A 14,029-nucleotide genomic window follows, 5' to 3' on the forward strand; every position below is an offset into this window, starting at 1 on the left:
GCTTCGTAAGCATAGCTATGCTTCACATATGTGGAAATCCCGGGCTTGATCCGGGCTTGAAGATGGAGTTGAACTAGAAGGCAAATGTGTGGGACAGTTTCGGTGCGCAATGTGAAAACGTTATATTTGGACTCATATGTGTTGAGCGGTAGCAGTTTCTTGACTCAAAGGGGCTTCCTACATGGCACCTTAGCTGTGGCATCCATCAGCCCGCGATTTACAGCCGCAGTGGAGCCGTAATGCGTCGAAACGCATCCACACACGGTGAATTTGAGCGAAACTTCCTGATTCATAGTTGAGTCTTCGTTTAAAGCTGCTAGTCAGACAGAAACTGATTCTTCTGGCACTACGGACGCGGACAGTTGTCCCAGAGACCACACCAGTTGTTAGCGTCGTGTGAGAAGCGCGTCAAGCTATAGTGGGCATACCAGAGCTCTATGTTCGTTTAGCTTGCCAGACATTATTATTTATAGTGCTGAAATTGCCTACAAAAAGAGAAATCCCGGGCAGCTCGCGGATCGCTCAGCTCAGTCGATCGGAAGCGCCGAGTTGCTGTTCGGCCGCAATGACCCGTGGGGCTGCTGGCGCAAGAAGTCGTGGTTTCCCAGTGCATCGGCGTCTTTTCTCTGATTTCAGCAAAAATAATGAATCATTTTAACTGCTTTTGGAGCTGAATGACCTCGATGCGGCTCTTGCCTCGCTCCTGGCTCGTCTGCCACTGCCGACAGGCCGCCGCCTCCCAGCTTGCAGGCAGTGACAACTACGAGGGAGGCGAAGCCTTTCGATCCCCTCAAGAGCAGTTCTTGGATATTTTACTACTTCAAACCGCATGTTTGTCTGTCTTGTTCAGCAGCTGCGCTGCAAGTGGCTCTCGGCCTCACAAGCGTCTCAACCGCCAGACATTGAAAATCCCATTGCCATTGCCCCCCGAAAACCCTGGTGGTTTCACCTCAGAGCAGTGCAAATGCGATGAGTGTTTGAGATTTGAAAACTTCTGACACTCTTTAAAGTGGGTAGGAGGACCCGTTTCTGCAGTTGAAGGGTCTTGCTCCGCCGACGGGCGACGGGCTAGCAGCTGTGTCTGTCGGCCTCCAAGGGCAGTCGTCGGCGCCTTTCCGAACTCCACGAGAGGTATTTGAGGAGATACCTCTTGCTACTTGCTCCCTAGTGCAGAACGGGCTGGCACCTGGGTTGATACGGCATATGTACCACTTGACAGGCCCTGGTCACTCCGCTTTGTCCCCTCTGCTTTGAACGCCTACTCCAGCCCGGCCATATTACTCGCATCCTTCCTTTATAGCTATAGAGGCCACAGGACTCACAGAATTGACTGCAGGAACTGCCCACAGGAGACCGCCCTGCGGCTGGATAGGGAACGGCTCAACTCGGATGCATTCGGTGACGCACAGCCGCTGCGTCATAGCCTTTGGGCTATCGTAAGAGCAGCCAAGATAGATATTTAAGCTAACTGGCCCGAGGTGCTTGGACAGCGTCAACACTGCTGCCCGTTGTGCGCAGTTGCCTCCCGCTTGGCAACGCCAGGGTGTCTGCGGTTACTGGCACTGCAAATTTGCAGCGTATAATGAACGGATCCGACGGGTTCCTCGCCGCCTCTACGGCGGCAGTAACTCGCGAAAACACTTCTTGGCTACTGCGGGGTGCACGAGGGGCAGCAGCATCTGGAATAAACATGAACATGCATCCTGCCTGCCAGCTGCAACCGCCCACCGAGAATAAGACGGAGTCTTCGAGGAGCCAAGGAGATGCAGGCGATGTTCATAGATACGCTCACACGAACGTCCATGCCCCAGCGTCTGTCTTGCAAGCCGCAGATAAGGGCGCACTTTTGCAAGACCTCAGTATCGCTCTTTTCTCGAAGTTGGCGGAGTCATTGCCGAAGGACCAGGGGCCTCTTAGCTTCTTGAGCTGGGAAGACGGAAGCTGGTACTGCGGGCATGTACGAGAGGGGACCCTCGACGGTTTGGGGGTGTACAGGTATACTGATAACTCGGTCTACTGCGGTCAGTGGGCTCGTGACCGTCTTCACGGCTTGGGCGTCTTCATAACGCCCAGTGGGTTTGTCTATAGAGGCGGCTTTCAGGCAGACAAACAAAACGGGCCTGGTGAGTCTTCCTCTTCCGTTCTTATACTATACAGTCGGCGTGTGTATCCGTTGCCCCTTCAGGACTGCGTGAGGCCATAATGGCAGTTTTCAGTGTTCTTGCCCTGAGATGCAGAGCTCGCTGCAACCGACATGCTGTTTTTTTTTTGGGGGGGGGGGGGGNGGGGGGGGGGGGGGGTGCGGTCGTGCAGGTATTTTTGTGGTGCCGCAGGGTCCAACCTTCTTTGGGCACTTCCGCGATGGCCGGTTGCACGGCTTTTCGTGCTGCGTATCTCCGGCCGGGGCAACTCGGCCGCTGCTGGGGGAGTGGCGAGATGGGGAGTTTTTCAGGGCTTTGCCGGTCCAAGCCCGCATAACAGAGTTTTACTCTCGGGCAGCAGAGTCCCTAGACCTCCTGCACTGCCCGTGGGCCCCTGTGCCTGTACCCTTGCCGGACGCGTTCATTTTCGGCCTGTCCAAAGAAGAGACACCGCAGGCCCATGCGCCTCCTCGGAGGGAACACAAACTTTGCGCTGCTTCGATGCTGGAAGCCCTCCGCGTAGAGCTCCCGAAGAGTTTGTTGCAACTCGCTGCAGCTGAAGGTGACTGCCATCCGGCGCACTCCCAGCAAGCAAAGCTCTCCAGTGGGCGGCTTTCAAACTGTGCGAAGCCCATTGTGAGGAAACGGAAAGCCAGTACGTTAAAGGCGCAAGGCAAAGAGGCAGCCCCAGCCAACTCTCGGAACAAGGGGTTTGGTGGCGATGGCTGCGGAACCAACGGGGGGTCTTCAGCACCTCCACGAGCCACGACCACAAAGGCGCAACTCTTGCGGTGGGAAAGCGAAGCGCGAAAGCTGCCTCGTATTCCGCACCTGAACTACAACCGAGTGCTGGGCAGGTGGTACGCACGGGTTCGAGACCCAGCCAGTGGCCGCCGCATCTGGAAGGGATACACTTGCGCAGTTCACGGCTTCTTCCAAGCCCGGGATATGGCGATTGATCGGTTGAGGCAATTTAGCCAACTCGTTTCCCCCCTGCCTAGCGCAACCCCAGACGAACCAGTAACAACGGAAGAGGGCCAACAGACGTCCGAGGTAGCCGCTTCCCCTGATCAACAGCTCCAGCAAGACCAAGAACAAGAAGAATCGTTCGGAGAATCTCAGCAGCCCAACGAGGCTGCAGACATATGTGATGTATCTGGCACACCTCTAGGAGAAGTAAGAGACCCGTCTGAAGAGGCCTTCACACAAGATGCTGCTCCTCCTCTCGCTGCACCTCCTGCAGCTGTTTCAGCTGCTTGCAGTTCTCTGAAACTCGCAGCTTGTGAAGTGATCACTCCTACCACATCAGAAACCCAGGGAGGGGAGGGGAATTCAGTAGAGGAGAACAAGATGCCAGCGAACGAGAAGGAAGGAACTCTAGGTATTGGACTTTTCACTGACAAGGCCATTGCGCCAGCTGTACTTGAGGCCGCGTGCGGTGCCAACACTGGCGACACAGCAGAGCCGCTGGAATGCGTTTCGAAAATCTGCCAGAGCGCGAAAGACCAATCGTCTGTATTCCAGTCTTCCGAACTGGCCTGCGGTGCAGAGACATCAGAACGGTCTTGCTTACAACAGGAAAAGGGTTTCGTACAGGACGAAGAGAGCGTTTCGTGCAGCAGGTTGACAACACAAGACTGTAGTGATTCTGCACTCAGAAGCTGCACCCCCACATATTATGAAAGCGCATAAGGGTATCGGCTGCTCCCGCTGGCTTACTTCCCAGCTATGAGAATGCGTAGGCTGGATGAGAATACGGTTGTCAGGTAGAGACACCTGGCTGCTTGGGCATCCGCCATTTTGGGGCTCACCCACTTTCCTGTACAACGAACTTGTTGCTTTTTATGTATTTTACTGCGCTATCCTGTCTTCGATGATAGCGCGTCACCTAACTTTGAGTCAATGTCCGTCATTTAGCCCATTTATATAGCTCTTCACGATGCTGAAGGGAGGAAGCTCCAGGTTTCCCCGTTGGTTGAAGTGGACATTTCTCTTAGTGCCGTTTGTAAATAATCCGAAAGTATGTTGGTGTGGCGATGGATTTATACGAGTCGCTAGCTTCCTCGTTGATTCGGAATGCGGTGGTTAAGCGACATCGCCTTATTCCGTTTGCAGTCTCGATATGGCGACTGCTCCATGCAAAAGCCCTGCTCAAGCAGGCGTTCGTCCGTTTATCGCACAGTCCGTGAAGTAGTGAATTGACGTAGCAGTCTCCTTCCGTTGTGATTTTCTCCCTCCAGCATTACCTGGCGCTTGCATGCTAATGCATCCCCACCGAGAACAAGGCGTTGCACGACATCGCTAAGAGCAGACCGCAGATGCAGCTCAGATTGGTTCTTGCAGCGCTGCTCCTTTTGCAAAGACCCCTTGCCGATTCAGCAGTGCAGCATGCATGTCTAGAAGTTAGCTTCAGGGGCAAAACGTCCTGAAGCTAACTTAGAGGCATGCATGCTGCACTGCTGAACTTGTCTGTGCACTCTAGGGGCTGGAAATGACGGCACTACGCCAGCTGAAGGCGCTCCAGCGAAAGGCACTAATGGAACCGTCAAGCGCTCCACGGAGTCAGCGCCCCCGCTTGACATGCTCCGACTGCTTTCTAAATCAGCACAGGGGAAGGTAGATACTACAGCAGAGAACACAACAGAAACGCGCATGGAAACGGCGAGGAAGAGCATGTTGCATGGAGGGGAAAAAGCGCACAGGAGCGCGGAGGAAACGGCGAAGAGCCTGCAAATTCAACTTATGTCTTGCTCATATACTGTACAGTAAATCTACCCAGCTTTCAATTCTTTGCGCTACGCAGTCCAACGCAATTAGCATAAAAGTCATTCGATACAGAAACCGCGACAAGTAGGAGCGGCAGTTCATAGCAGCCGTAGTTGTCGCTTCTGCCTGTGGGTTGGCAGGCACTAGACCCCTCTATCAGGGGGCCGTTCGTGTGCGCAGTTCCCTGCTCTGTGACTGCAGTGTGCTGAGAAACTTGCTCTATCTGGTCTCATTGTCGGAGCCCCTGCTCTCTTTGGGTGTGCCTAAAACTTCTTTCATTAAAAAAACCTGGCCGCCGTCAGCCCTGGATCCACGGTGTGCTGTACGCAGCACGAAGAGGACCCCTAGAACTGATGATCGCTCCAACGTGTTGCCCTCTTGCTTTCACCAAGACGAAAAACGTAGTCTTCTGCTCCGTTCCATAGCTCTTTGGGTGTTATGGTAGCTGCTCCTGCTCATGCTATGCCTGCTGGTCCGCCTGCTGCTCCGAGTGCTGCTGTTGCTGCAGTCGTGCGTCCAGACCTAGGAAATTTCGCGGCGTCTTGCGAGTCAATCGATCTTGAGTCATCTGCAGAAGAAGGTCTGAACTGTTCGTGGAGGGGGATGCCGGTTCTTTTGCCTTGGCAGGCTCTAGTACGGGCGTCGGTGGCTGCGCAACTAACGTCGGTGGCGGTACGATTATCCAGGGGTTTCTCTTTATCACCACCATATGCGCAAAGAAGATATCTGAAACGCACAGAGGGCACAGGAAGATTAGCGTAAGGGTTGCCAGTTAATATGGTTTATCTCGCCAATAGCTTCTACCGGCTAGGCGAAAGCCAAGAGAACCGTCGTCGTGCATTTGACTCTGCTGCTGTGGCCCACCTTCAATCCATTCGCCCAGGCTGCTTGCTAGGAGGGGCGCCAACAGCACCAATGCCAGGAGCATCAGTGCTGCGGCGCTTTTCATGCAATGTTGATCGTGTGATTTGTCCTCCTGCTGGCCATCAATGCGCCGGAGATGTAAAAAGGAACTGCCTGGTGTCAGTTTCGCGTTGGGACCATTCATCGAGGTACCGCGGGAAGCATCGCCTGGACGGCTTTCAGCAGGTGGTGTTGGTGCATCAATGACCCGAGTCAAATGCGGGTTTCGTTGCTTCCACCGAAGGTGCTGATCCGCTGGAAATAACATGTCTTTTTGCTGCTGCTGCTGCTGGCGTTGCGGGAAGTTCTGTAACAATGGGGTGGCACCCCCATCCGGCGGCTTCTGCTCTTGAACATCGACAAGCGAAACCCCAACTTGCTGTATAGGCAACCGCTGGGCAGGTAACAGCAACTTAGAAACTCCATCAAACACAACGGGACCTCGAGCACCGTGGAGTGTTGTCTCGGAATCAGAAACAACTGCATAGAGCCCCACGGACAACGCTATACAGAGGGCGCCAATGCTTGCTAAGAAGAAAGGGCCCCTAAGCCATAGGGCAACTAGCCACGCTCCTTCATAGGAAGCCTTCTTCTGCTGCGGTGGGTTTTCGTTGCGTTTATTTTCTGTGACGGTAGCTCCCGGGCCGGCTGCTGCTGGCTGTGAAGCTGTATGGACAGGACCTCCCACAGTCCTTCGCTGCTGCGCCATGGCTGGCCCCTGTAGACGAGGGGACAGCTTATCGCGGAAGAGTTGGGCAAAGGCCTCAACAGACGGGGGGCTACGTGGCTTGCAGGGAGACAGCGACAAAGGCTTCCCCTGTGCAGCGTCGCGCGCCAATTCATCCAAACTGTACAGGTGGGGGTTCGGTGGACAGAAGATGTGGTAGCCTCCCCGTGCAGTAGCCAGGAGCAGTTCGAGAAAGTGACAGAGCAACAAAACAGAAGCAAGAGCTGTGGCTACAATGAGAGGCGACAACCACCAAAGATGACTGAAGCCGACGAAGGCGAAAAAGCCCTTGGGTAGAGCGCCTTCTGCAAGGGCAGCGAGCAATTGCTGGGACCCTCCAAGAAACAACAGAAAGGCTGCAACGCAGACGGCCCAGAACCCGCCTAGAGGTACAGGTTGCACTAGCAGCTGGATCAGTACCAGGCAGGTGCAAGCAATGCTTGCGCCGAAATTCAGTGGAGTTCTTTGGAGACCAACGCACTTCAGCAGTGCAGCAGAGATGGCGCAAGCGAGAGAAGAATACACTAAAGATTTAATGTGGAAGCCCACAAAAAGTAAGGCATTGCCCACGCGGGCTTTCACGCTCGTCTGCAACGCACACGCATACACGGACTTGTGAAGGCACAATGGGGTGAGTGATGTTATATCGCATGCACTACTCCAACCTGCTCACCGAGCATGGCGTAGCTGCACAGTGCATATTATATATAACATACACTTATTTAAATCTATATACATACAGCATAGACACCTTTTTCTAGGATATATATATATATATATATATATATATATATATATATATATATCCTAGATGATATGCAGAGGCACGCACACTAGGATGTTTCGTGCAAAAAAGAGCTAAACGCTGTTGTTTTTATCTGTACTGGTGACGCGACGTTGGGTTGTGCTTCGCCAGTGAATGCCCCAAGTTTCTGCATGCCTGTGCGTGTTTATGGGCTGAGGGCTGTACGCCCACAGGGTTCTCTGGCTTACAACCCACGCGAATCCAATTGCTGCAAGCGAAAGTATGAGACAGCTTGCGGAGAAAGTCGAGAGCAATAACGAGCCCGTGAACCTCAAGTTCCGGCTTCTTTCTGCAGTGTCCGCCCATGGAGCCGCTATGAAGCACAAGAAGGCAGCAACCAGCTGCCCAGCCAGCGCTACGCAGCCCGTATACCTAACGGTCTTCCTTAGTGTCCGAATAGACCAATACTTGAGCTCCAGCTGGTACAGATTGTCATATTCTCGGCAGGCTACGAAGGAGTGTCTGTCCTCCTTGCCCTTAAGAAGGGCTGCCGGGTCTTCCATCTCCGCATCCAAGGAACCCGTCACCTTTGACCACCTCAATATGCGCACAGCCCCAGAAAAGAGAGAAGCAGGATTTGGTTAGGCAGCAGTCAGTCAAACGAACTCAGCCGGGCGGGCGGGTGGTCACTGCACAGACCACTGGCGAGGCCTATGGCCTTAGGCCACAGACGAATCCTGGAGCCGGCTCACCTCCAGCTGCTGTTTCTTTTCTCGAGACAGCAGCTGGACGGATAGTTTAGAAGAAAATAAGAGACTCCATTACTAGCTGAACGAACTGGCCCTGCATACGCCGAACGAGGATGGGCCCTGTGGGCTGCGCTGCCCCAGGTGTAGCGGGTAACTGCTCCGCTGACCCTGTCTTTTGTTTATGTGAGTCATTTGCATCCAATGTGTCTTTTTACTGATCAAGAAAACTGCAACATTGGCGCTTGCAAGACCCCGGCAAGCAGGGAGGCCGCGAGCCAGCGCAGGGCCTTGATCGCGCTGGTTGGCTGGCTGCGTTGGGCCCGAGGAAAAGAGGCTTGGTCGTGCTGTACAGAATAAAATGATAGAATTTTCCTAATCAAATAACAAAATAGGATTTAGATTTAGTTGACTCAGGACATCTTAAAGCCCCCGTCCCTCCTCATCCGGCAGACCGCATAGTTGTCTACAAGCACCCGATGCTGAGGGCTGGCTTCGTATGCAGTTATATACACTTCATTTCGAGTCATCAGACGTTCAGTCAAGGTACGGTAGGTGGTTTTTATCCTGGCCAACCCACTTTTAATGCATTCTTCACCCTACTGAGGTAGTGTTCAGCCCTACTGTCGCTCCTCTTAATCCTCCTACGTAATGTGTGCTCACGCACGTACTGTCCTGCGCCTGTCGGTTGACCCTTGCTGTAACTGTAGTAGGAGTGAAATAAATAGTTAATCATGCAGTCCATCGTGTCTCTAAAACTCATGTCTCTTGTGGGCCCCTAGGGGCTTACATATATCTATATAACTACACATCAGGGTCTTACACTGCCTCCTGGCCAGAGCAGCTGCACCACAGCCAACTGGCTGGCGCTTGTGCATACCTACAAAACGCTCTCTGTAAGTGTACATCTATCAATGGAGCCTATGAGCCTGGGGAGCGACTTTGGTTCCAGTTCAGTTGTTTGCATGTCTGGGTAATCCCTTGTGAGACACGAGTTTGAAGTCCTTCTCTGTAGCAAATGCTCCCCTGCTGCTCCCAAGAGAGATCGGAGGGCTTCAGGACGGCATAGATAAAATCATAAAAGCTATTTTTGCAATTAGGGTAGGCCTTACCCCAAAAGCAGTAGAAAATCATTCTCGGCCACTTGCAGTAACCCGCTTCCAGCGGCCAGCAAAGTCCAGCTTCAAGAGCTGAAAGCAACAAACAGCACCATGCGAGATAAAGAGCTCAGCGTCAACGTCATAAACCCCTTGAGCAACATCTCCCTCGGCCCCAATTCGTCCCCACATTCCGTCTTCCTGTTTTCCCCATTGCTGCGGTCTCGACAATGCAAGTTCTTGCGTAGACTGTCCCATCTGTTCATTCTTAGCAGAAAGCCCCGGACATTTGTAGTTTCCTCGACGGAAACTGGGGAGTGACTAAGAGCCTAATAGAAAGGGCGACTTACCATTTGCTTTCTGAAGTACAGCGCATCTCCTTCCGCGGCAACTGCGGGACAACCCTCAGCCAGTTGAGTGGCCAGCATGCAGCAGAGAACGCCTGAATCTCTGGCGTCATTATTTGTGGTAATGGTGGGCTGAGGGTTCCACACAGTTCGGCATACCAAACAACACCAGTAAGACAATAGGCCACGCCTTCGTTGTATCTTGTTTCTGCTGAGCCTTCATTGGCATGGACTCCACTGAGAAGATAAGTGCTGCAAGGGGGCTAACGCACCTCTGACTCGAAGTTCGTACGGTAAAGACTGGAGAACCTCAGGCCTGAACGACAGGAGTATATTATTGCTTACACCATAAATCCCTAATGCGCTTTTTCGCGCGCTTGACCACTGGATCACTGCACGAGGGTGTCTAGGGCTGCGATTGAATAAGGCAGCGCCTATCCATCGTGGGTGAGGAGCCCCTTCTCACCATGCATATCAGCAAGTCGCTTCAGCAGAGGCAGAATGTTTCGCAAGGGTGTCGTCCCCGACTCTCCGAATGGGTCGAACCAACGCAGCAAAAACAGCACTGAGTTGTTGCCCTTACTGCAACACAGCAACTCCCACGAACGCAGAGATCAGGCCCCGGCAGCAGATCAACTAGGCGAATCACTTTATAGCTTATGAACATAGCTTTACTTTTGCACACATTATACTCTCCCATTGTCGTGTTTCCTCACATGGTGTCAACGACGAGGGCTGAGTAGTGCATGCGGCTTTCCATGAGCGGGAAGACGGTGATGTGGGCATCGAGTACCCGTCGAGCTTCCATGGCTACCTAACCCCAGAAAGAGCCAAACTACACAAGGTGCTGATGTAGCAAATGCCATTTGCTGCTCTGAAGATCGCAGAGTCCTACAGCAGCCCCTTGAACCTTCGTTTGCCAGAGTCAGGCACACACAGAACCCCAAATTCCCGAACAACACCAAGCTTGCTTACCAGCAGTTGCTCACCGTCCTCCTCTGAGAGGGAGGGACTGAGTAGCTTCGAAGCCACTTCGACAGGGAGGCTTGTTTGCTTGGGCCTTCTGCGCCTACGGAGCAAGCAGCCCACATATAGATAACTGATCAAGAGGCAGAACCCACTGCGTGCCGCAGTTGACCCTGCAGCAGCGAGTTGCACGAAAATAAGCTTCACTACTACGAGACGTCCTTACTTGCTGGTTGTCAGCGGAGTCTTGTTGATCTGCAAAGTCACACGTTCAGGAAGAGCATACTAGAAGTAGCAATACGAAGCCCCGTATCCCCTACAGTCTGCCTCCTGATATCAGGATGCCTAGAGGGCACTAAAATGTCTACCTCTGGAGCTTTCCTGGTTCCAGCAGCGGCAACTTAACACTGCTCCCCAGTGGCGACCTAGCATAAGGAAGCGGCAGGGCCTTCTGGGAAGAGTGCTCACCTCGAGCGCCCGCAGGTAAATGTTAATGAGGTTGGGGGTCAACGCCTCGTTCTGCAGAATGATCTGCTGCTCCTGCCTAAACACGCACAGACAAATCTGCAATGAGGGAAACCTGTAGCAGAGCATTTGCACTGTTCGTAAAAAGAAACATATTTTGCCTTTCTTCCTGCTGTATCTCCAGCTGCATGAGGCAAAGTGTAGAGCCACAAACTGCTGTTGTCCCTACGAGTCGACTGTCATTCCCTCTATCTCAAAAGCTTGAAAGCCAGAGCTTTCCCAGCGCCGGATGACACTATCAATCAGTTCCTCCTCTGCAGATAAAACATACGCACCGAAGCCGCGCTGGAGCTGCTGCCGGCGCTGACGCTACTGGCATTTTTACTACTCCTGCTGCTACTACTACTACTGCTGTTGTTTCAGGGAATGGAAGAGGTCTTGACTGGTCAGGCAAAGCTCAGCTTGAGGCTACGGATATTAAAAGGGTTCTGCGCTAGCCCACCTGCCACGGTCATCTCTCTGGCAGTGTCTCCGCACTGTTCATACCGCCTGTTTATCTTAGCGACCTGTGGGGAAAATGAAAAAGAAGAAGAGCTGGCTGAGCCTCTTGCCGGGCTTGAGACATCCGCAGGTGCATCTTGAGCGCAGTAATAGTCGTCGTAGGCGCAACAACAGCCGTCATAGATATCACTATGACCTGGCTCACCGCTCTCTTGATAACAGATGCAGGTAGAGGGGAACCTTCAAGGTTTTCGGGGGAAATTTGCCCCTTGAAACGCACGGCAGCCTGTGTTGCAGAGTCTGCCGGCCCCTCGTCGTCACTGAACTCTCTGTCGCTCCAGTCGCTCTCGCTGAGCTCACCAGCTTCTTGCACACCCTCTGAATGCGCTCCTGTCTTTTCCCGTCGCTGCTGCTTTCCAGACTCCGGTGCCTCTGGCTGTGTCTCTTGCGATTCTTCGTCCGATTCCTCCGGTATGGTATGCACTTTCGATCTCCACAAGTTCCGCTGCACCTGCAGGTGCACCGAGTTTCTGTATCGGTTTCTTCGCTGCCTTTCCGCCTGCGCCTGCTGTTGCCCCTGAACCTCCTCGTCAGAACTGTCTGATGCAGAATTCCCCGCATATGCACCGGACTCCCGGTGCACCTGCATGTGCAACGAGTTCCTGTGTCGCCGGTGCTGCTGTTGCTGCAGGTGTTGCCCTTGCAGGCGCTTCAGTGTTTCTTCATCAGGTTCTTCTGTGGAGTAACCTTCTCCTTCTGTATTTTGCGCCCGTTGTAGCTGCAGCTTCACTGAGCTCCTGTATTGCTGATCTTGCTGCTGCTGTTCGTCTACGGGGAGTTCCCTCTGCTCGCGTTTTTTCTGGGCAGCGTTCCTCTTCTTGCGCCGTTGCCGTGGCAGTTGCTCCCCGTGACCACTGGACTTCAGGAGGACTTCCTTGCCTTCCACATCACCGTTGCCGACCCACCAAAAGGCGCGTGGGCCCTCCGCTTCTCTGCAGACAAAGCACCAAAAGGGTCAATGGCCGTTTGCAGCCGATGCTGGTCGTTCACAATGCACAGCCCCAATACCACATCAATGTTTTCAGGGGCCGTTCAATCTCTGCAAGGCCGTTATTTCCGCCCAAAGACTCCTCAAGAGCAACAAGCAATCTTAAAAGGCCGTCACTCGCCGCTTGTCGGGGGAAACCCGTGTGCAAACGCACGGGGTGGGAAGTTCCGATAGGGAGAGGGGCCGCTGATAGCGAGCGGAAGGAAAGGGACAGCCAGCAGCAGCGGGAGAGCGCAGCACAGTCGGTGGGCCTCTTCTCGGGTTCATCTCTCCTGCTGCACAGCAGCACAGGCGAATGTCTCCTACGGCATTCCCATTTAAAAAAGAAACAGCAAAGTCTATCCACAGCAGAGAAGATGTCCGGAACCCCACAGAGGTTTCTCAGAAGATATGTGCAAAGAACAATGGGGGCACACAAGTGCAAAGGAGAGGACAAAAACGCATAATAGAGATGTTTACGCCGTGGCTCAGATGCACAAGCAAACATACCCAAGGGTAAACAGATGAGGAGGACACAGGATGACACTAAACAGCTAGAAGGAAAAGGAAAAGAAGCAAAAACAGGAAAATGCGACGGAGAGTCGAGACAAAGTCGCCCTCCTATCGGTGCTGCGCCCCCCCACCTGCAGTGTGTGCGGGGTGGGGCAGCAGCCCGAGCAGGGCTGCCAGTCCCAGGGCTTGCTTGAGCATGTTGCCGGCGTATTGCTTGCGTGCCTCCTTGTTTCTTCTGTGTTAGAGCAGGTGAAGCGTTGCCGACTGCCCTGGCTGCCCGTGGCCCTAGATCTACTTCCGCTAAAACTGGAGGGATTGGGACCCCGAAGTCTTTCTAAGCGATGTCTATTTGTCGGCTTTGGTGTCCTGAAGGTGTGCAAAGACTCTGCAGCGGGAAAGGGCGAGGTGGCAGTCGGGCTGCCTCTGCAGCAAAGACGGTCGCCGCCGACGGCGCAGGCCGCGGGTACAATGCAGGTGTCCCGCCGTTGTCTTCTTCTATGTGTAGAGATATTGCGATTCTCTATAAACTCCCGATTTAGGTTTCATGCCAATGCTTGCACAGAAGGGACAAAAAAAGAAAAACGGACCCCGCATCCAAGCACCGGGTCCACTGAGGCCGAGGCGGTCTCTTGCATGTGGGCGGCAGGGGAAGGCAGTCAGTTTCTGGTGCCTATTGGTTAAAAAGAAAGGCATATTTATTTCTTATTTTGTTCAATACCCTTCAGATCTACAGATTCAGAAACAAACCACCAAATTACGGCGGGGCGTGGCGGCGCCTCGCCGCGCCGCTCCGCACCGCAAACACCGCCTTACGTCAACTCGGCGCGGTGTGATGCCGTTTGCTTGCTCCCCGTGACCGCATATACGCTTTGTTTATCTTTATTTTTTAATTATTATTCTTAAAACCGGATTTCTCAAGCTCGTGAAGAGCAACTGTACACTACGAACGGGACAAACCCCGACATCCTCCTCGTTGGCGGTCCAGCGGGTCGTGCCAGTGGCACCGCAGTGTTGTGTCTCGAGTCCCTCGAGCGAGTAGAATGCATGAGAGCCAGTTCATTCCGGACAATTTCTTTGAATTGCCC

General features: G+C 53.4%; 3 protein-coding genes across 3 annotated transcripts; 1 reads left to right on the plus strand and 2 right to left on the minus strand.

The window, feature by feature from the left end:
• Positions 1-1,582: 1,582 nt before the first annotated feature.
• EMH_0005360 (uncharacterized protein) lies at positions 1,583-3,833 on the plus strand (the record flags this gene model as incomplete). The annotated part of the gene is made up of 2 exons (XM_038022028.1): positions 1,583-2,123; positions 2,314-3,833. The coding sequence occupies 2 exons, from the start codon at positions 1,583-1,585 to the stop codon at positions 3,831-3,833; spliced, it is 2,061 nt and encodes a 686-aa protein (XP_037877882.1).
• A 1,534-nt stretch (positions 3,834-5,367) lies between these two features.
• On the minus strand, positions 5,368-7,845 carry EMH_0005470 (uncharacterized protein; the record flags this gene model as incomplete). Its single annotated transcript, XM_038022029.1, has 3 exons — positions 5,368-5,633; positions 5,772-7,125; positions 7,531-7,845. The coding sequence occupies 3 exons, from the start codon at positions 7,843-7,845 to the stop codon at positions 5,368-5,370; spliced, it is 1,935 nt and encodes a 644-aa protein (XP_037877883.1).
• Positions 7,846-9,158: 1,313 nt separating this feature from the next.
• Positions 9,159-12,719, minus strand: EMH_0005580 (uncharacterized protein; the record flags this gene model as incomplete). The annotated part of the gene is made up of 11 exons (XM_038022030.1): positions 9,159-9,218; positions 9,476-9,516; positions 9,939-10,054; positions 10,189-10,286; positions 10,448-10,541; positions 10,665-10,693; positions 10,907-10,982; positions 11,133-11,217; positions 11,406-11,469; positions 11,610-12,396; positions 12,607-12,719. The coding sequence occupies 11 exons, from the start codon at positions 12,717-12,719 to the stop codon at positions 9,159-9,161; spliced, it is 1,563 nt and encodes a 520-aa protein (XP_037877884.1).
• Positions 12,720-14,029: the final 1,310 nt, after the last annotated feature.

The sequence above is a fragment of the Eimeria mitis genome, genomic scaffold (genome assembly GCF_000499745.2).
Source record: "Eimeria mitis Houghton genomic scaffold, Emh_scaff10, whole genome shotgun sequence".
Taxonomy (NCBI): Eukaryota; Apicomplexa; class Conoidasida; order Eucoccidiorida; family Eimeriidae; genus Eimeria; species Eimeria mitis.